At 36.7% G+C, this 22,493-nt stretch overlaps 1 protein-coding gene across 1 annotated transcript in view; it reads left to right on the top strand.

Annotated features, from left to right (window-relative positions):
* The window catches only part of ST18 (ST18 C2H2C-type zinc finger transcription factor), a 72,989-nt gene that overhangs the window by 17,735 nt on the left and 32,761 nt on the right, over window positions 1-22,493 (top strand). Inside the window, exons 4-9 of the mRNA XM_058808707.1 lie at window positions 6,698-6,888; window positions 11,187-11,984; window positions 14,866-15,000; window positions 16,763-16,853; window positions 18,353-18,457; window positions 19,494-19,699. Coding sequence (XP_058664690.1) covers window positions 6,698-6,888; window positions 11,187-11,984; window positions 14,866-15,000; window positions 16,763-16,853; window positions 18,353-18,457; window positions 19,494-19,699 — 1,526 coding nt within the window. The remainder of the gene's footprint in view (window positions 1-6,697; window positions 6,889-11,186; window positions 11,985-14,865; window positions 15,001-16,762; window positions 16,854-18,352; window positions 18,458-19,493; window positions 19,700-22,493) is intronic.

Here is a 22,493-nt window from a genome sequence, read left to right as displayed (position 1 = left end):
GGTTAATTGTATAAAATAGAAGAAGCCAATAATGCCAATAACTCTGTCTCCAGATGAATGTTTGAGGCAAATATGTGTTTAAATTCTTGTCAGTGATGAGAACTCAGTGGTACTTTCCAGGACTGGCCTTCAAAATTTATCTGTAAATCTCATATTAGAGTTAACAAATGTACTTCTTCAATATTTTCACCTATGTCCATAACTTTTTATTTGCATGTTTGGATAATTTTAGCAATTGTAAAAATTATTAAAAATAGCTAGAAAGAAAACTGTTGTTTTCCGATTTAACTTGGTCTTGGACTGCTGATGAATTTTAGCTCAGACTTTGATGGCAATTTTCTCAGCTGCCAAAGTCTTACTTCTTGAAATTCTTCAGGTAGTCAATGTGTGGCTACCAATAGTTTGCAAATCAAACAGTTTTTTCAGGCGTTCCATCACCAGACAGTTGACAAATCTTACTTTAACTTATTTTAAGTAGGTAGGTTGGTGATTTATTTTATCCCTTGCTCCATCATATTCCACTTATTCAGGGATGAATTCATGGACTTACAAAACCTCTGTAAGCATAGTTTCATATCGTGTTGAGTAGAAAGATGTTTGGAAGTGCAAAATTCATTGCAGGATGGAACATCAGAACGCAGTGCAGTAGAAATCCTAACATAATGAATTAACACTTTTATTAATCCATGCAGCAGACAAAAGAGGAGGTACTGAAAGACAAATCCTTCTGAGATTGAGAGCTGAGGGGTAGACAAATGGATTGAAGTCATTACAGCCTTTTCTTAACTGGCATTCTCACTAATGAAAAGCATCACATCAAGAACCTTTCTTAAAAAAATATAAAAGGAATGGGTGAAGAAATCCTTCCTTATTACACAAGTAGTTTTCTTTATATGCTTTGAGAGAATTTTCTTCATTTTAAATCCACCAAATATATGGATTTTATAGTGGGATAAAGTAAGCAGAATAGGTTTAGATATAATTCTTTCCAGGTGTCTATAAACCTTGTAAATTTAGTGTTCATGATCCAAAGTGATGCATTTTATTTTTCTTTCTTTTACAAAACATTCAAATATATAATTTTAAACATATATATTTTTATGTGTATATATATGTGTGTGTGCGTGTGTGTGTGTGTAATCCATGACCAATCTATGTGTTTTAAAGTCTTTCGTATCTAGTTTTCTGAAGCTAGGGTTTGATTTTGTATACAGTTAGATTGTGTGAATTCTTTTATATTCAGTAAGAGATTTCATGGCATTGAAAACACCACCCTAGGCCTTGGCTTTGGAAAAATTCTTGCAGACCCGACTGGTGCAGTGGATTATCAGACTTTGCATGGAGACTCTGACTTCTTGAAACTGCTAATACCATCTTTCTATCTGTTATCCTGTGTAGAGAAACCGATCTGACAACACTTTCACTCTCAGTGAGCTACAAGATTTACATACACTCTTCACAAACAATGAGAGTTAATTAAGAAAGTGGAATATAAATCTGTTTTAACCTGAAGACAAACCACTGAGTCATAGTAACACTCCCCCTTCCTTCCCAACATCTGTTGTCCATCTGAAGTTACTGTAATTAGCAACACCTGTTTTGGTTTCCCATTGCAGTGATGAGACTACAGCACTCTTTTCTGAACTCTGACTTTGCAGCTCCTTTCATGAACCTCTGTCATTGATGGTTGATGTAAATTATATCAGCAACGTAATTTGAACTGACGTGCGATCCATCCTAGGAGCAAATAATCTCCTTTTTGTATCCAGTGCTAGTAAATTCTCCTAATCATCATCAGTTCATCAAAGTTATTCTGTGATTTTAGGTGATCAGATATTTTCACTGCTGTAGCCTTATGCTAAAAAATTAGATAGAATCCAGTTAATCTGTGGTTTAGAGAAAAAACTGATACAAAAGAGAGACTAAGATGGGGAGATGTTCAAAATTTATCTTCCTTAGGTACTTCTGATTCTTAAACTTCTTAGAAGAAAGCCCAACTACGACAGACACTTGGTATGCTACTGCTTCATTTTGAGGGGCAAGTGTCCCTGAATTTTCAAATACCAACTCTTTTTTCCTGTAAGGAAAATGTAGTATTTGACTACATTGTCTTAGGGCATCTGAAAGTTTCATAAAAAAAACTTAATTAAGGTCTAAAGCATCTGGCAATATCTTTAACCACAATATGATTAAGGAGTAGTTAGACTTACCTTCTCTGTGACAATACTAGTGTGAAGTTAAATGCTTCTGCATATCAGAAGATGCTGTCTCCATTCTAATTCAGTAATTAGGCAAACAGTCAAAACCCAATTCATGTCATGAATTTAAAATTATTTTCTCCACAACTAAAAAGTTCCACTAAGTTCTTGCACAAACTCACATAAGGTATGGGATCCTTACATAGTAGTAGAAAATAAATACAAGTGCCTTGATATTCAAAAGCATTTATTTTCTCTCTTGAATCTAAGAAGTGTACATGAGATGTGGTGTATTCTGGTCTCATTATTTGACACGGCATGCATTACAGGCATTATTAAACACCAGTTTTCAGGCTGAATGTATCTCTAGTTTTACCAACTATGGCAATTCTTTGCTCTGTTTTCATGCTTTGCCAATCTGCAGGCTACTGTGAATAAGAAAAATGTCCTCAGAGGTCTGGAAGTCTTGCCAGCAGATTAACTACAACAAATCCTTCCTGGCTATAAAGTGGTTAAAGGTCAGGTTGAAGGCTTGACAAACACATCACTTAGATGAACCAATTACAAAAAACCAAAAAAAGAAAAAAAAACAAAAGAACAAACAAAAAAAAACCAAAAAACCAGAAAGCCTCCAAACAAACAAAAAAATCAAGAAAACAAGCAAACTAAAAAAAAAAAAAAAAACAAAAAACCAACAACAACAACAAAAAAAAAAACCACGAAAAAACAAACAACAAAAAACTAAACCAAAGTTTTTAAGAAAACTTTTATGTGTTTAGGACTGCTTAAAACATCTCTCCTTCTTCTGAGACATTTCATTGTGGTGGGGATCCAATGGGCCGTACTGACTGTGTCTGCAATATGTGATCTGAAAAGAAATAAAGAGAATGGTCCATTAAATTCCCCGAAAATATATTTAGCTATGAAATATCTATGAGGATTTATCTTGGAACTTTTTTCAGTATATCCAGCCAGGTCCTAAATGTAATAGATTTTAAACTCTTGGCTCACACTATGATAATTGACACAAGACAGGTTTGGTAACTGAATCATTGATTTAAAAAAGATGTATTAAAAACTTTGCTCATTCTAGATAATAGAGTCATGATTTTTTACCCATAAAATTTAAGCACAGTTAAACTGGGAAAAAAACCTCAACTATATATTGGCTTTGGGCTCATAAAAAAAGAGCTTCTCCTGTTTTATGAGCCTTGGATTACCAAATAACCTTGACAGCTGAATCAGTGTTCCATGACAACAAGCAGGCCATTGATAAATAGCAACAAAACTATTAGATGTTGAATTTAAGAGATGAGTAATAGAGAAGCTAAATTATAGGTTTACCACTTGACAAAGTACAGCTTGACAAATCAGTGATAACCTACATATGAGTTTATGTATGAATGTATACAAGGAAAATGGAGAAATAGAAACTTTTAAAGACAAAGGTGAAATCAGCATGACATGAATTTTACAAAGGCATAAATATGTTCTTTTCATAGTACACGAACTCCTGTTTTCCATTATCAAATCCCTAGTAAATCATGTGAACTTGAAAAAGCTGCCACTTTTGATTTTTTTCCAGTTTTATTTAAATTTTTCTTTTTCAGCACTGTAAGATAGAAAAGGGGAGGAATTTCTGATATGTGATAGAAATTTAAACTGGTTCCTGCAAACTAATAGATTCCAATTAAAACTCAAAAACCAGCAGTTTAAGGGAACATCAGCAAAAGCAAGAGCTGAAAATTCTCTTCCTGGACAATGGAGAGCAATTTGAATTTCCTATGAAATAAGGGACAACTATGTCTGTGAACTTCCTGAAATCAGAATGGTGTCAGGAATGATTTTACTAAAAGTTGAATCTCCTGTATTTTGAAAAAAATTATGGGACCTATGGAGAAAATCTGGATGAGTGACAGCTCATGTACAGAAAAACATATAATAAGGACAAGTTAACGCATCATATTTCATAGAGGAGAAATTTTCCAACATGACCAAGGTGCTCCCAGAAGATCTGTGGGCCTCCTGTCCCAGCTTTGATGCAGCAGCTTTTGATTTACTGCTGTGAACTGTGGTGGTTCTGTCAGGTGGGATTCCTGTGCTCTCCCTTCCAGAGCAGATCTGCAGGTGGCAGGGGCAGCAGTACCCCCACCCTGCTCTGTGCCATGGTCTGCTGACATCTGGGTTTGATTCTCTTTTCCAGCTGTGGTGAAAAACCAACACGTTGAGTAAGTGTTATGCCAGTCCCCAGTGTGGGATATGCAATATTATATTACTAGAAAAAGACTCTACTCGGTGAGCAAGAGTACAGCAATGAATTTACCATATTGCCATGTTTTTCCTTACCTTTAGGTTAGTCAAATCTTGAAAATATCCAGACAAATTACAGGATTAAGGCTGAAGAAATAGATGAAGTCCTGTGACCTGTGTTCACAGGAAGGCATATTACATGATTCAATTGAATATCCTGCTCCAAAAAGAATCTATTAATTATTCTGGTGTAAGCACCTGCTGTAGTTTTGTCAAAGGGGAATTAAACACTGGAAATTCATCATATCCTAAACACTTTCACAGTGGCTACTGGAGGTTAACTTGACAAATAAGTGAGAGACGTCAAAAGCAAACCTAGTGAAGGTTTTGGTTGACAAAAACAATTGTGTATTAAGAGATTTCAAACTTTTGTCATTTATTCAATTTTCCTGGAACAACAAAAGTGGTATGAAATGCCATTCACAAATATGAACTAAGTAACTGTATTTCCTTAGAAACAAGTTATGCATATTTTTTGACACTGCATCCACCTATCTGTTATATGGGCATTATTTCCATAGGTACACTGATATTACTGTGATTCTGATCTCTATTATGACATTCAAGTTATCCTCTCTTCATAAATAGAGAAATAACACAGAAACCATGTTTTATTCAACTACAGCATATGCTTACCATCCCATATTCCTGGATTCCAGATGCCCATAGCATTTTAGTCTCCAGAAGATCAAGAATATCCAGTGTTTGAGATGTATATGATGATTTAGCATTCCCCCTAAAATGCAGATCTTTGTATTTACATGTCCTTTATGTTTGCAATGAGGGATTGCCAAAATGGTGCTTAGCCAAAACCAGGGGTTTTTTTGTTTTGTTTTGTTTTTATAACAAAAAGCTCAAGTTAGTCCTATGCTTTCATCCAAAACAATCAGAACCTGGGCCAATTTAGTGCACATAAGGTACTTTGGAAGGATGAATTTATGCTGTTGAGCTTGTAAAATGTGTAACCAATAGGAGTTCTCTTCATACATGGCTTTTTCTTGCAAATCTTGCAGCTAAGTCAGTGAGCCAACTGCAAAATCCATCACCTGAGGGCATCGTGCAGATTTGTAATGCACCCTGGGGGTACCTGAGGTGGAGAAACCATTGAGTGGATTACACAGATCCATATATGCAGCTTTTTCATCTCTGACAGATATAATATGAGCAGTATTATTCATACTACAAAAAATTCCTTAGTATACTGTGTGAAAGAGAAAAATAAAATCATGTCAAATCACTTACATGAAAAATTATTAAGAAAAGAGTGCTGAAGATTCCAGCCTCTTCAGGGAAGTGTCTTATGTTGTACCATCTACATGTCGCTGAGTTTTGCACAGTGACAAAGGTTAGGCGAAATAACTCCAGAACCAAGTGAATATTCAGATCAATATATGGGGCTATTAGAAGTTGAAAAAAGTATATTAAACCTGCTAAAGATCTTCCTCTCTAAATTCCTGCCATTCTTCCTCCTGTCAGTCATCTGAAAGTTAGGCATCTGAACTGGGTAAGACCTTTCCCAGGGTACAGCTCCCCCTTTTCTCACATAGAAATAGCTTCAAGTGAAATGAATAGCCCTTTGCAGGAGCCTTTTTTTATTGTCTTTTCAGAGAACTGAGTAGAGCTGAAACCAGGTTTTTATGGCTGGAGTAAATTAAATGAAACCAGTGCTCAGGGCTAATATGGAAAGACAGAACTGTGTTGCACAACATTATCAATGTATAGTGTGTTTCTCACAGGTTTTCTGCTGTTGAACTCCACGTGTGTAATTGGATGTTCATACTGATGTAAAGGTTAAGGACCAAAGGCTCAGGGTAACTGGTGGTATAATTTTCCCTATAGCTGTTTTTCCTGGATTATCAACACAGGCTACGATTTTGTTTATCTTTTCCTTAAGGCTGTTAGGTTATGGATTTTTTTTTTGGTTTTGTCATACTCTTCATTCTCCTTCTCCCAAAACGATTTTGGCACCAGTGAAAAGAAACAACACTTGCCTGTGGCCTGGACTTTCAGTACCTGAGCTAAAATTAAATATCTGCTAGACATAATTTGCTGAAACTGCAAGTGATTTCCCATTTTGTCAATCTTCACTTTTATACTTTGAATTAAACTATAGGATGGTGCTATTTTTAAAACAGATTGCTCCTCACTTCTCCCATTTTTTCTCTGTCCCTGGCAATTGATCGTTGCAGTGCCTACAAATGCTCCATGGCTAAGAAGAGAAAAGCTGAAGATCAGATATCAGGTGTTCCTGTCAACAAAAGGAAGTCCCTGTTAATGAAACCCCGCCACTACAGCCCCAGCTTGGAATGCAAAGAAGAAAATGAAGACAGGACAGAGTTACAGGAAGATATCAGTGTCCTCGAAAGCAGCTCAACACCAGGTAGTTGCTTGAACTCCACTTGAACTTGAATTCCACAGGAAGGGAGATTAAAACCCTGTATTTTGAAACAGGATGCAAGACATGTTTGACTTCTAAGAGAGTTGGAATGGTGCCTTTCTGTCCAGGTTTAATCATCATACTTCCATTTATTTGTACAATAAGTTCTCCTGGGGTCTAGTAAATGCCATGCAGGTCATCCAGAGACAACTACTGCAGCAGGCTGGATAGTGAGCAGCATCTGCTTCTCCAGCACCTCTGTGAAAGAACAAGCTTAAGACCACCACCATCCCACACACTTCTGAAGAGCAGATTTTCACTGGAATATATAGAGCTCTGAGGAGGGAAAAATGATGCTTAGCAAAACATTGTTGACTTTAACATTTAGCAAAGCAATTTCATGCGTGTGACTGCTGTGTGTGTTCTGTTTAACATGATTATTAGACTCAGCACTTTTATACCTGTTATTCCAACACTGGTAAGCCAAACACATCCAACATTTTATAGCAACTTCTACAATGTGTATGCTGGAAAATATGGACAAGGATGAGGGGGCAGAAAGATATAGCCATAGTATGTTTTGATTACTATTCCTTTCTAATATTTTATATATTTATATTCACATTGAACAAAAAGTCTGAAACCAAATAGTTTTTTTCACATAATTGTCTAAGAATTCCTGCCAAAATAGTTAATCAGACAAGTTAATGAGACAAGCAAGTAGATATCAGGAATATACTGGCAGTCACCTCCACACAGCAAATGTTAAAATAAAAGGAATGCGATCTGGCACTGGGAAATTGATAATCATAGATAATATGTAAACTGAATGAACTTAAATGTCACTCAGTTTCTGGTTGCTATCAAAATTAAAAGATAATTTATTTTCCACTCAGTTTCTTCTTATCAAATGTTTTTGAAGGGCAGGGTGGTAGATTATATAATCTAGGATCCCTTTACAGCAAAAGATTGGACCTAGATGGTATTTTAAGGTCCCTTCCAGACTGGGCTGTGCTATTACTTTATCATGAACTGAGATCAGTTATTTGTGTATTTATCCAGTCTAAATTGAAATCCCTTAAAACAAAACAAGCCCCACGAATTTTATAGATATGATTACTATAAAACACACAGACGAGGAAGAAGAATGTCTTTCACATTAAAGAGTCAATTCCAGATTCTACTAAAACCAGTGGATGTCTTTGCAGCACTTCTATAACAGCAAAGTTTTCAGTCATCTGTCACTTGTAAATCTCCTAGGAGGAGATTCTTCCAAAGGGCTGCATCCCATTGCTGTGAAAGCCTAGAAGGTAGCTCCATCTTCAAACAGAACATTAATTAGCAAGGTGATACACAATGCCTCTGTCTTTTGAGTGACATTTTTAAGAAAAAATAATCAAGGAAAAAATCCCATACCTCTCAGTGCCTGTTCAGGCTGAAGGGAGTGTTTCTAGCTCCTAACATCAGAAGCGAATCTGTTGGAGTAAGAGTTCCTGTTCATGTCTTGGGGTTTTGTTATTTTTGTTTTGACTTTTTTTTTTTAGATATTTGGATTTTAGCTAAATTTTTTGTGTTGATTCAGCCTGGTTCCTGACCATCCAGAGTTGCACTCAGTAGAATCTTTTTTCTTCCCCTTTTTCTGTTCTCTGTACATCTTGAAGAATTTGATGAAGGGGAATTGCTATGATGGGTGTAAAGGTAGACTCTGTGGCACAAACCTAAGTTATTTAACTTTTTTAGGTTAAGTTATCTAACTTTTTTTAAAAAAGGGCAATTGTTGGACCAAATCCATTGATAAAAAAGTAGGGAAACCACGACCTTCAGTCAAAACAAAAAAATCCCACTTGATTTCGAAAATATTTCTTTGATACCAACATAATATATTCCAACCTGCTTGTTCAGTGATAATACAACTTACATCTTTTGCATAATTTTTACCAGCTACCAAAAAAATTTCAGTGAAAGCATACATTTGGTCTGGGTATGTAGGTACTTGGGATTTCTTAGTGTAGTATTGCTCCCTTTATTATGAACTCAGGATTCTTTTCAGTTGATCAGTTAATGATTCAGTTCATGGATTGATGCAACTGTAAACTAAGCTGAGTTTTGATTATTTGAAAAGTAAATTTACAGCCTGTGGATGTAAAAAGCAGAGCTGGGACAGCTGAACCATTAAGACTGATTCAACAACAAATTTTTAAAGATTGCTTTAAAAATCACTGATTATTTAAGGAACAAAAATTTTTTTATCATGAACTTATATTATTTTTCATCTTTCTCACATAAAAATAACTAAAAAATCCTTTTACCATTGAACATTTTGTCTGATTTGTTTTCTTTTGATGGGCAGGAGATTTCTTTTAAGATAGATCTTGTTCCTTTTTGAAATTACCCACTGATGGGATTCTGTTATTTTCCAAATGGCAGAAGAGCAAATAATGGAAACCCATTTGACTAAAGTTATTCATAGAGCCAAATCACCATTCTTACTTGCTGAGATGTGAAAAGATGGCACACTTTGTTCAGAATACTGCAATGTGTGTGGTACTAGACCAGCTGCTAAAAAGTTACATGAAGGTTTGCAGACACTTCTTTAAATACAACTTTATGCACACAGTGCAAAAGGCCACCCCTCCCTGCATGAGTGCAATTTTCTGAAGAAGAATAAGAATTAATCAATATTTTCTTTTAACATATAACAAACAGTTGAACCAAACAATTATGTAAACTGGAAATGACCCAAAATGCTAACAGTTTGGCAGCAGTAAAGTGAAATGCATTGTGGTGCACATGTGCATTTTTGTCCCCCTTTTCCCCTCCACAATAATCTGCACTTAATAGGAATATTTTAAACTATGTAGCTAAGCAACAGAGGTAATTGTTGCTTTCTAGAGCTTTTGTTAGGCACTCTAACACAGCCCAAATATGCATAATTAGGTATAATGTCTATAAATCATTATTGTACACATGTGGGTAGTTAAGTGGATTGAGAGAATAGTTCAATGAATTGGACATATTCACTGAAAATGCTTTTTATTTGTTTTCTGTAGTTCATAATACTTTAAAATTATCATAACCCTTTACACTTTCTCTTAATAGCTCACTGTGTTATTGAGAGAAACTTAATTTGCATTTTAGGCTATGCTTAATTTATTATTTAAACCTGGAGTTCTGATTCAGGAAAGGACAGACACATCTTATGAAATAGTGTATGCTGGTTTATTCATCCTCCTTTCTAGGAAGTAAAATGTTAAATTTTTCAGTTTATGTTGAATAGATCCCAACAAAAGAATGTACCCTATAATCAGCATTATTGAAGGGGCTAGTGTTGTGACTAAATTCTTCCCTTCATCCAAAAATGCTTTTAGTTACTATGGCAATATTTACTTGATCCTGGCAAAACCAGTGTTGATTTTAGAGAGATAATTACCAGAAAGGAAGATGATGGAGATGTATTTTTGAGTGTCCTTGTCAGAGGAAATGTTTATAAAAAATTAAATGAGATACAAAAGGCATATTGTCTTCCACACTGACAACCTCTCCTACATGCTGCCTTTATTACCTGCTGGCTGCTGCTTTTCTTCTGAAGAAAGATGTTTATAAAGACAGGATGCATTTCAGTAGTGTCTTTAACAAGTCCTTTATGAGTCTGTACATAACAACCACTTCTGTTTGCCTGTGCATGACCTGATCTATCACTTAGTGTGGCAATTTCAATGGTGACCAGGATCTTGCCCTTTGTGAAGTATTGAGGATTTTTCCATCAAGGTCTTTCATGGGATCCGGGGTGACGGGGAAAGTAATTAGGGTTTATTTTGAGAAAATATTTGGAAATCTTAGATGAAATAAAAGTGAAAATAGATCAGAGGAATTTTAAAATGTGCTTGTGTGCATATATATCTATCTATATATATAGATATATATATATATATGCACGCAGGTTATATAGATTATATGTACATATGTAATATCAACATATTGAGCATTATATTTACATACATATATATGTCTCTGTGTGTGTGTGTGCATGTGTTCTAAGAAAATATCAGTGAGAAATGGGGATATAATTTTTTCTCCTATAGTCCTGGAACATTATATAAAGTATATATTATTTTAGAAGGGTTTTTCATCCTGCTACAATTAGTCATTTCAAACAGATCCTTGGTGTAAATTTGATCATTTCAGAGTACCTTTCTGAGTAATGAAACAGCAATTGGTAAGTCAATGTCTCCACATCACTTCTACAAGATACAAAAAATATTTATTCTTACATATTTCTCTTACCTATTTTTCTCATACAGAGGAGAGTACTACAAAATCATCTGAGGAAACCCCTCATTTGGGTGGGCAAGAAAATTCCAGTCAAAGAAAAGACAACTACTCCAGCTATCAAGATGCCGTGGCCAAATCTTTGATGAACATGGGAAAAGTAGCAAAAGATGCACCCAGTCAAGCAGTGGCAGAAAATCTAAATGATAGTGGCATTCAATCATTGAAAACAGAAAGTGATGATGCTGATGAATGTTACCTGATTAGCTCAGCTGAAGGAAAGGAAAAGACTGCTATCTCTGACCCAAAATACTGTTCATCTGAGGAAAATGAAAGTAACTCTGAAATTATGGACAATGAGTGGGATAGCTCTTCAAATTTCTCGGAAGAAACTAGTGTAAAGCCCCATGTAACTCAGAAATATATCGTAGAGTGTAATCAACCCAGCATCCTGGAAGTCCCGGAAATTAAGAAGGAAGAGGTCGAATATGGTCCTTGTGAAACACTCTGCGACTCAGAAACAGAGCTAAGAGCACCCCAGGAGCCTCACTCTGATCCTTTCGAGAAGAGAATCCAGAATCTCTTCCCTGAAAGTGAAGAAGACGACAACGAGTGCCTGTCGGAAACCACAGACGTGTCAGTTGAGCTGGACAAAACAAAAGGGAACTTGAGTTTGCTAGAGCAAGCAATTGCTCTGCAGGCAGAGCAAGGGCATGTGTTCCACAGCACCTACAAGGAACTGGATAGGTTTCTTCTGGAGCATCTAGCAGGGGAAAGGAGACAAACCAAAGTTATTGACATTGGTGGGAGACAGATATTTAGCAGCAAACGTAAGGAAGTATTTTTGGCTCTTCTTGCTGGCTTAAGCATTTGTCCCGTGACTGATAGAGGATTCTGAGCTGGGTTTTATAGCAACAGTAAAGAATCTGGAATTTAGCTGGTAATTTTGTTAATTATGTACCTTCACACTAGTGCCTCACGTCTAACCAGGTTAAACGCTAGGTACTTGGCTTCCTGCCAAACTGCTATGTGAAATCATCAGTAATGGGCACTAAAAGGCCTGTGTAGCTGGCACTGACATTCCTCCTCCTCCTTTTCCTCCTCCTCTGCTTCCTCCTCTGTAGGATGCTAATACAAACCTCCAAAGTTTCAGCAGCCGAAAGACAAGGCATTAAAACAGTACCCAAGGGCAAGTTTAGGGTGAAAAATTGGCCTCTCCCAAAGATATCAACTGATTCCTAAGCCATGTGTTTTCTGAGTTCAGTCTACTTCATTAGCATCAAGTATAGTATAGTATAGTCAAGAATAAGTATAGTATTATAATACTATACTAGTACTATAATACTATAGTATAGTATTATATACTATATTATAGTATTACTAATACTATACTAAGTATAGTATTAGTATATTGGTATCAATCAATATTACATCAATCAACATTACATTTTTCTATATCTAGCAATTTTGAGCCAGGAAAACACAAGCCATGCTCTTCTGCCTCATTTGCCATCAGCAGAAACACCAATAAATTCCAAAATCTTTATTGTTTCTGAGGGTTTGTGATATCCTACAAACCCGTAGGAACATAATTCAATATCTCTTAATCAGGCTTTCAGAAGTGGAGACTTAAAAGATTTGGGTTTGATTTATAAACTGGGCTGTCTTGTATGAAACTCCTCAATTGAGGATAATTACAGAACATCGAGAGATGTCATTTTATAAGCACACTCCCTTCTGTAGTAAGTAACAATACATTCATCTGTCCTTTGACTTTTCCTTTTGGCCTTGCAAACATCCCGAGGTCACCCTAGCACTGATGTTATTTCTGCTTTTGATGAACGATTTACTTTGGTATTTCTAATGTAACTTTAGAGTAGTCCCTGTGGACATAATAAATAAATATTATAGTAATTTACTTATCTGAAGCATTTAGTGTGAAAGAGAACTGACAGGCATTTTTAGGAGCTGCAACTATAAAATATTTCCTGCAGTATTAAGGAAGAAAATGCAGACATCTCATTTTTGTGTCTCAAACACTGTTTTCATTAGCATGTCTTAAGCTGTCCTTGCATGTACTACATGAACCTTTATTTGCTCAGATGACTTTGGCTTATGCAGGAACTTTATAAATATCTTTTCCTGCCCTGAGAGCAACTGTATTGGCCAGGTTCACATTGGTGTCAATGTGACTTTCTCACAGCACACATAGGAAAGAGCAGCGATGTAGGAATGGCAGAATCTATCCCTTGCTGATTTACCTCATATTATAATTAGCTGTGGTTTCCAGGTGAGTTCAGAGGTAATACCCATGGAGAAACATACCAGGCTTTGTTCGGGTTGTATAAACACCATGATTGTAGGTAATGTTGTATCGGGCTCATAATTTTGCCACTTTATATAATTAACTGGGTTTTATTTCTAAAAAATCTACCATCAAATCCATCAGCTCTTAATTTTCACTCTTGGATGCTAGATCAGAAAAAAATCTATTCATCATAAACCTTTCCAATTACCGGAGAAAACACTAAATCATATTTCTGCGTCCCTCTTTATTTTCTGTTCACTATTGCAGCACTTTCCATTTGCAGTGATTCTAAAAAGCATGTGGTCTCCTGACAATGCTGACTCTATTTGCTTTCCTCCCCATTTATTTATTTTATTTTTTTTAATCTAAAAACTTGCCAGTAAGTTTAACCCTCAGCTGTCCCTGGTGATTCTGTCCCTAAGCATATCCTACCTCATAGTCCAGAAAAAATTAGTTTGAAAGAGGCAGCTCCCTGTGTTGGCTGCAGCTGTTTTCTCCCCCAGCACCAAATGCTGTTGGCAGCCAATCACAGATGGAGCTAAAACCATCCTCAGCAATTTATGCGGCCACTTCCTCCAGATTTCTCACAAGAGAATTCCTGGACCAGAAATCATTCCTTTCTCGCCCAGACTTTTGATCCTGCATTGGAAATCAAATAAAGGTTTTCTGACCAGTGCTTCTTGCACTATTCTAGGTGCTTGAAACAGAATTTGGGAGGCTGTTACAGAGTGGTAGCAGTGGGGCTGGGCTGAGACCTCGCCTTTGAAAGGGTATCGGCTGCTCCATGTTTTCAGCGTCTTTGTGGGCTGCTCCACAAAGCAGCACTGCCATGTGTACCAGAGGGAGCTGCTTGCCTTGCCTCTCAAATGTAAAGGGGCATGTATTCAGTTTCCTAACAAAGAACCTACAGCCTAGAGATCTGTGATATTTAAGGAATGGCTTCTGGTTGAAATGCTTTTTGTTTGTTTGTTTATTTGTTTCACACCTCAGCTTTTATTTGGTTGTCCCAGCTTCCTGGAGTCTGACATTAACAAAGCAAAAGATTGTTTCTCCTTTTTTTATTTATTCCTTTATAGATCTTACTGTTGGCTCATGCTGCCAGTTTTCTGGCTTATTGGATTGTGGCTTCTGTCCTGTTTGAGGCTCTGAATGGAATAAATGATACTGCAATCCTAAAGCTATATAATTTAGCACATAAATGGCATAATGGGAGAGGGAAATAATTGCTTAAGGGACACTATGAAAACCTGAAGTGATCTTTCAGTGGCATACATCCCTGTTAAAACTTTGGACAGGAATTAAATCTGAAGTATAAAATAGAGAATATCATTCAGGTAGGATCACTCAGCTGAGCACAGACAGGGCCTAAACCCAAACAAAATCTTTATCTGATTTCTCTGCAGATTCACCCAGGCCTGAAAAGAGAGAAACCAAATGCCCCATCCCAGGATGTGATGGCACAGGGCACGTAACTGGGCTGTACCCTCACCACCGCAGTCTCTCAGGCTGTCCACATAAAGTTAGAGTGCCACTAGAAAGTGAGTATCACTACCCCGCAGCCCAGAAGAACGACTGGATCTGTCTCAGTATTGTGGGTAGTATGTGCTTATGCTGGAGAAGAATCCCCTTTTTTCAGCATGAGATAGCAGGATGAGGCTGGGAAAGAAGCCATCACCCCGTCTTTGCCCTCTATCTCACAGCACAGCCCTGCTTCCCACACTTGTGCAGCTCAAGTGCTCCTTACAGTAGCATTATCCTTACAAACAGCAGCAGGCTCCTTAGGTAGCCTGGGAAGAACAAGATCAGACAGCCTGTTCCCAAGCTGCCAGCAGACCTGCATGCTGCAGTCCCATGAATCTTCAAGTTGCTCTCTCACACCTTTGCTAAGGCACAGACATCTCCTGCTTGCTCCGGAGCCGAGGCCTCGTTTGCCGCAGCCGCACACGGAGGCTGCTGGCTCTCACTGCCAACAGATGAGAGGCCTGGGCATGCTTATGCAGAGATGTTTTTAGCATCCCCCTTGCTGCTGAGCTCCAAAGGGTTATTTCCATCAGTACATCCCAGTGCTGGTCCACAGCAGGTCCCTGTCTAGTGACAGTATCACACTAACCCTTTCATGCCCAGTCTAGCCTGAATTTCCCTGCTTATTTCTGACTGTGCTGCTCTGATAACATTGGCTTGTGTGTGTGTGTGTGTGTGTGTGTGTGTGTGTGTGTGTGTGTGTGTGTGTTTGTGTGTGTGTGTGTAATCCTGCAACATGATGCAATGAAATGCTGCATAATAAGCCAAAAACTTAATGTGAAACTATCCACTTAAACAACCTAGTTAGTCAGATTGTTCTTTGTGGTGATATGCATAACAACAAATTAAAAGGATATTTGCACTTTACCAAAATCCTCTTCCTAACTGTAGCTCTCCCCTTTTTTAAATCTGGTACTAAACTCTATTCATGGAAACATCTGCTGAATTAAGCAGGCTGCATTTGGAAGTTCTTAGCAACATTAACTTCCTAAAAACTTAAAATTAACAAGTCCTTGTTAATTATCATACTTCCAATTAGATGTGCTCTGTCCTAATGGGGGAAAAAAAAGAGAAGAAGTTAGAATTTGGTTCCTGGCAGAACAAACCTGTGGAATGAACAGTCAGCTTTTGTGAAATACTGTAAGATGTTTTATGTTTAACATAGACATATCTGTCAGTTTTAGCAAAGGTCATCCACATCCAAGGACATTAGAAATATACAGGCAAGAGTTTGTAATCGCTGCTAAGAGTGTAAGCCGATGCTTGGAACTATTACTGATTGGTCCAAGGCAGTTCCAGCACAGCTCAGATGAGCAGAAGGTGTAATGTTCAAAGGGAGATACTCTAAATATCTGATAAAATGAATAAACAGCCTTCCTGTACTGGAGAGATTTCCTTTCCTGGGACAGAAAGGGACTGCAGCTCCATGGAATATGGACTGTGTGGCCCAGGGCTCCTCTGTCACCTGCCTTTTCCAGTGTTAGTGGTGTATAAAGGGATTCATGATTCAACACCTTTGCTGACTTCCACTTGTGTTCTTTTGAAGTCGGTATAAAGAATTTTGTGCATGTGGGAAGCCTCACCACAGCAATATAAGCTGGTTTATGCTGGAGGCACCATATTCACTGCATTGTAGGTCCTTTGCTTCCCCTATTCTTTTGTGATAAAAATGTGAAAGAATTGAGAATCTGAGTTCAAAGAGGATATGTTCATTTTTTAAAGATATGTATTTTTTACTGATGCCTTTTATTATCAACTTTTTTTTTTTTTTCTGTTTAGTTCTTGCCATGCATGAAAATGTTTTAAAGTGTCCTACCCCAGGATGCACTGGAAGAGGACATGTCAACAGCAATCGCAACACACACCGAAGGTAGAGCAGAAAAATTCCTGTCCACTTAAAACGTAACGCGTACTCGGGAGTAAATTGATAGGCACATCTTGGAAATAGATGCTATGTACTACACTGAAAAGTGTCTATGAACTGCAAGGGCAGCCTGTATTATTTATAACCAAATAATTGTGTTTAATTCCTTTACATAAAAAATGGCTGCAGCACAGAGGATGGCAAATTCCACTAGTATTTTCATAGATGAGATTTAAAGCTACAATTTCATCATGGTCCTCACATTGAAAAATAATCATGTACAAGGAGAAGGAATGAAAAAATACATTATTATTGCTACAGCTGCAAAACCCAATGGAAACCAAAACCCATTTATTTTGCACCACTACATGCTAGCCATTGACAGGAACTTCCAATCAGGGCACATTCCTGTTTAGCAAACCAGAAAATTTTAAGTGAACTATTTTGAAATCTGTTTAAAAACTCCACTTATTATTACCCTCAGGAATACAATCTTCCTGCCTGGAACACTCCTGTCTGTTTAACATGCTGCCTGCAGGAGAGAAAGTAAAATTGAGAAAAGACTTCCAGACAGGCAGCTGGGGAATCACAGCTGGACTGCAGGTGAGGCAGAGATCCACTCTCTGTCTCCAGCAAGCCACTGCTGTCAGCACAGCTCTTGTCAGTACTGCTTTCTGCTGGAAGCAGTATATTCCATCATACTGCTGAAATTGGGAAAATATAATGTCAGTCTTAAAATCAAACTTGTGACATAAGAATTTCAAAACCAACTCTCTTTGTTGATCTGAATTTCTGTGGAGATTTTGGGGCTTTTTGTTTATTGATTCATTTGTTACTGCACCAAAATTAAAATTTATCATACCCTTTTAATACAAAAATTAGTAAGTCTTTATCAGACATATGAATAGCTTTTCTATAAAAATATATAAGGAACAAGCAGATATTTTTCCTTTGTTTTCCCTGTTTTAAATCCCTAGTCATCTTTGAAGCACATCAGCTGTATCATGAGCAACCCATGAATAGGATAAGAAAACATGTTCTAATCTAATAAAACAAACAGGAAAATATAAGCTAGCACAACTCAAAATTATAAAATGTGTTCTTTGGTAACAGTCTCTCATATATCCCTGGGTTTTTTTCCCAAATTCACTTTCCTTTTAATCAGCAGGAAGCTTATATGCATGGTTTAGCTGATAAAGTAAATGTCATTTGTCAAAAAATTTACTAGTGACTTGCCAGACACAAAACATCAAAGCTGAACTGTGGAAAACTCCTACATGATTCAGTTTCCAGATATATCACCTAAAATACACAGATTTCACAGTTTTGCATTAAGGATTGAAAAACAGATGAATCTGGGCAATAGCAACAGCAGTTCCCTTAAGTGCACAGACTATCAAAGTCACTGGTTTCCACAGAAAAACAGCACAGATCTCCTCTGCAGAATAATTAATTTCAATGTTTTTTTCTTGTTGTCTCTGTTCTTCACCTTTGCTTTTCAACAGCCTTTCTGGTTGTCCAATTGCTGCAGCTGAAAAGCTGGCAATGTCCCAAGAAAAGAACCAGCTCGAGTCTCCAAAAGCTGGGCAGTGCCATGATCAGACTCACAGGTAGGACCCCTCACAAACCAGTTTCTCCCAACAAACAAACTCTTATCTATGCACAAACTCTGTTGACTGGTCCTCAGATCTTTCACCCACTTCAGCTTCAGTGGTTACCCAGTTTTCCAAAATGAGGATCTGCAAAACCATCTGATTCTCAAAACAAACCACCATTTTTCTGTTGGTTCGTGTGCATGAGGCTGACATTAAAGACGAGAGGTGTATCTTTGGATAAGCAACCAAATATATCCTATTAAATCTTACTTCCAAACAAGTAACCTGATCAGAACAATTAATAGAATTTCTTTATTTTTAGTTTATTGGTTTAATTACTTTAATTTATATTTTATACAATGACATCAAAAAGGAGAAACACTTTTTAGTGCAATTGTATTTTGTCTGAGTTATATGGACCCTACAGACACGCATAATTTGCACATCATTGGCACCATGACCATTACAACCTATTATATTCAGGTCTATTTGGGGACACTTTAATTTGTGGATTATTGACATGATCAGCTCTAACGGTTCCTTCAGAGCCATTACAGAATATTATGTCCATGTGTCTGCCAACTGCACATGCCTTAACTCTACATATGAAAAGTCCTAAGGAAATTACTAAAGACAAGTAGTTACTGAACATTAACTAAATGGAATAACACACCATAAATCATTCGTTCTTCCCAAACAGCACAAGCAATTATTTCAGGTCATCTTATATTATATTTATACCATACTCATTCACAGTAAAGTGAGAACAATACTGATCCAAAAAAACTAAAAGCTAGGAAAAAAATCCAGACAAATTTTCAGAACTAAAGGAAATGGCAATCTAGCGGTGAGTAACTTCCTTGTAAGTAGCCCAAACTGCTATTAAAGAATACTGCATTTTTTAATGTCCCTATCTTTTAGTTTGTGAATTTTTGCATGTGACAATAGCACACTTTTGGATTGTGAGATGTAATCATATCCTATTTTTCAAGACAATGTTATTTAAAGACATTCTCATCTTTCTCCTTCATTCTTTTTCTCTTCTCTGCAGGACAAATTTAACAAAGCAGTCTGAGCTATCTCAGTTCAGTTACAGAGCTTCACAGTCAGTCGCTTCCTCCAGAGGCACCCCGGGGAAAGAACAGGAGAAGTTTGGGAAAGTCCCATTTGATTACGCCAGTTTTGATGCACAAGTCTTTGGCAAACGCACAACAGCACCTGTGACACAAGGTCGAAAAACACCTCAGTTTCTTGAATGTAAGCTCAAAATTCAATTTTCTATTGAAGAAGGGGCAAAATGTCAATGATTTCTTTTTCCTTTTTGATTGTTCTGCTTTCAAACTTCTAGAATTCTAAAAAGGTCTGTGGAAACCATCTTTAATCATGTGTGTCTAGAACGTTAGACAGAATCACTAAATTGTGAAAGACAGAATTTTGAAACACTAAATATCGTCACTACAATGTTTACTTTTTTAATGTTTCCTTTAAAAGCAGTTATCAGTGGAAAAGAGGAGTAAAAGGAATGTTCTATATATTACCTGTTACCTTCTTCCTTGATTAAATTGAGGTATCATTATGGGATGGAAGACAAGTCCCATGGAACCTGTCTGCACAAGGTGTAATGAACTGTAATACAGAGAAATCCAAGTTAAGTTTTAAAGATACTGCAGGTACCATTTAGGTGAATCTACACTGGTATTATTTCTCCTAATGAGCATGAGCCCCAGCTACATCAATTGTGGGCCTGGGGTAAATTTGGCTTGGTACCTCATATTTCTGTACTAAATCATACATATAGTGCAGTCATATTCAATGCGTCAAATTGTTATCAAGATTCCTCTTCTTGCATCATTTACAGATTTTCTGAGGCACTACTCTGTAAAAATGAGATACCACAGTGCAAACACTGAAAGTTTATTGCAGATGCTCTTCAGAATCTGCATGGGAAACACTGGCAAGGTTCTGCCATTGAATTGACCATTATAAAATATTCTTTAGTTTAAATAAACAAATAATTCTGTTCCCATGAGGGAAATGGAAAACAAATGTTTCATTCCACCAAGACTGGGTTCAGAAGAAACAGAACCAGAACAATGTGAAAAAAAAGACTTTTTAATTGGCTTTTCTTTTGTTAATGACCAAAAGGAAAATAAAGTAGGAAAACAAATTTTGTCCCACTTACTCCAACAAAGAAAACCATTCATAGCAAGGTGAACAGAAAAGCAAAAAAAATTTGTTAACGAATAAATTTATATATAAGTTTATTATAATATAATATGCATGTAATACTACAAAATGTTATATATGTTTTATATATTTATAAAATTTTGTGTATTTCTATATTTATTTGTGTACATGTCTGAGTACACAAAAACACACATATATGTTTGTAGGTATCTGGGTTTTGTGTGTATATATACAAATACTCTATTTAAAATTGCAAATGAAAAGTAGATATTTATCTGACCTGAAAAATAGGCTTGCTTAAATGAAAGCAAATATATGCATTGCCAGCTTCTTGGGTGGCAGATTTTCCAATTTTGTTTGTAAAATTGAATATTCCCTATTAGCTGTCTCTTTTGCACAGATGTATGTCTATTTCACAGGTTCATTTCAAGGAAAAAATGATTGAAATGTTTTTATACAAATGCAAATACATATATATGAAATTTATGTATGAAGTATATCAGAACTGAAGTTTACAGCCTGTTGTTCTTGCAAAGATTGCAATGTGCAGCTATTATTTTAATGGAAAGGTGAAAGTAAAAGAGCTGGTGACTGATTTAACTCTTCAGGTATACAAAAGTTGGCAATAAGAAGCTGATTATGCAGTGATGGGTTCAGAGTCCTGTGTAAATATGCAGCCAGACAAAAGCCCATCATTAGCCCTCTGTGGATTCTGCATTTGTAAACTTGTTTGTTGGTTTGATTATTTTTAACAAAACATACACCCTTTAAAGCCTTGGGTGATTTTTATGTTGGTTGGTTGATTGGTTCTTTTTTTGGTTTTTTTAGGATAGGTAATGAAAAAATGCACTTTCTGATCTTTAAACACAATGTAAATTTCATTGTAGTAAGTGTTAAAAATGTAGACTGTCTTGTTTGTGCTACAACGCTGTGCTTACAGCAGGGTAGATAAATCCTTTTTAATTTTCACTAGAGAAAGGGAGGACTGAATCATGAGGCTTTCATGTATTGCTCTACTGAGATGCCTCTAGTGCTTAGAGAAATGGAATATAGCATTCAGCTCCAGTCAAAGCACATAAACCAGCATTTCTTTCAGAGCATCCCAAGTTTGAGGGAAGATGAGTTCTCTTCTGCCTTAGCATTAGAAAGCACTCAGCCAAAGCTCTACATCCAAAGGCATACAGAGCCTTGGGGCTCAGATCTTTAGGGAATGAGCAGATGGCCATATGCAGAAATGTTCTTGATGTATCTGGGTGTAGGCTGAGAAATTGGATTTTGCTGAGTTTATCTTTGTAGGACACTGTGAGGGCTGCAGACAAAAGAAGTGATTATTGCTTCTTTAGAACTGAAACCATGGTGCTGTGTTCTCCCTGCAACAGTTTATGCCATTTCAAGCTCCAAAATCCAGAAGAGAGAGCAGAGTTCTCTCTAACTGTTTTAGAGTAAATGCTGCTGATGAATAAGAAAACAAGGAACCACACACACCACTTTTGTTTGTGAAAGTGCTTTTCTGTTCACCTGTTAGTACTTAATTTTCAACTGACTTCCCTGTGCCTAATAAATCTGTGTATTATTGCAAATATAGCCAACAAAAGACTGTAAACAAAGATCATATGTATGTTCAAATTATTTTTATTGATTAAAGGGTAGATTTAAATTTGTAAATATTTCCACAAAACACTTAGCACTGAATGTTCCTTACAAGTAATGTTTTTATCTGATTTTTCTGCTTCATTCAAGAGCCTGGTTTTGTTCTCCTTAGCCACATAAACAAAGCTATTTAGGTAACTGACTTATTCATCTAAGTAGAGTAAGCAGTATTGTTTTTGCTAAGACTGGAGAAGTCACTTTTGTTTTTTTTTTT

The sequence above is a fragment of the Ammospiza caudacuta genome, chromosome 1 (genome assembly GCF_027887145.1).
Source record: "Ammospiza caudacuta isolate bAmmCau1 chromosome 1, bAmmCau1.pri, whole genome shotgun sequence".
Classification (NCBI taxonomy): Eukaryota; Metazoa; Chordata; class Aves; order Passeriformes; family Passerellidae; genus Ammospiza; species Ammospiza caudacuta.
This window is presented reverse-complemented; position numbering and strand designations above follow the sequence as displayed.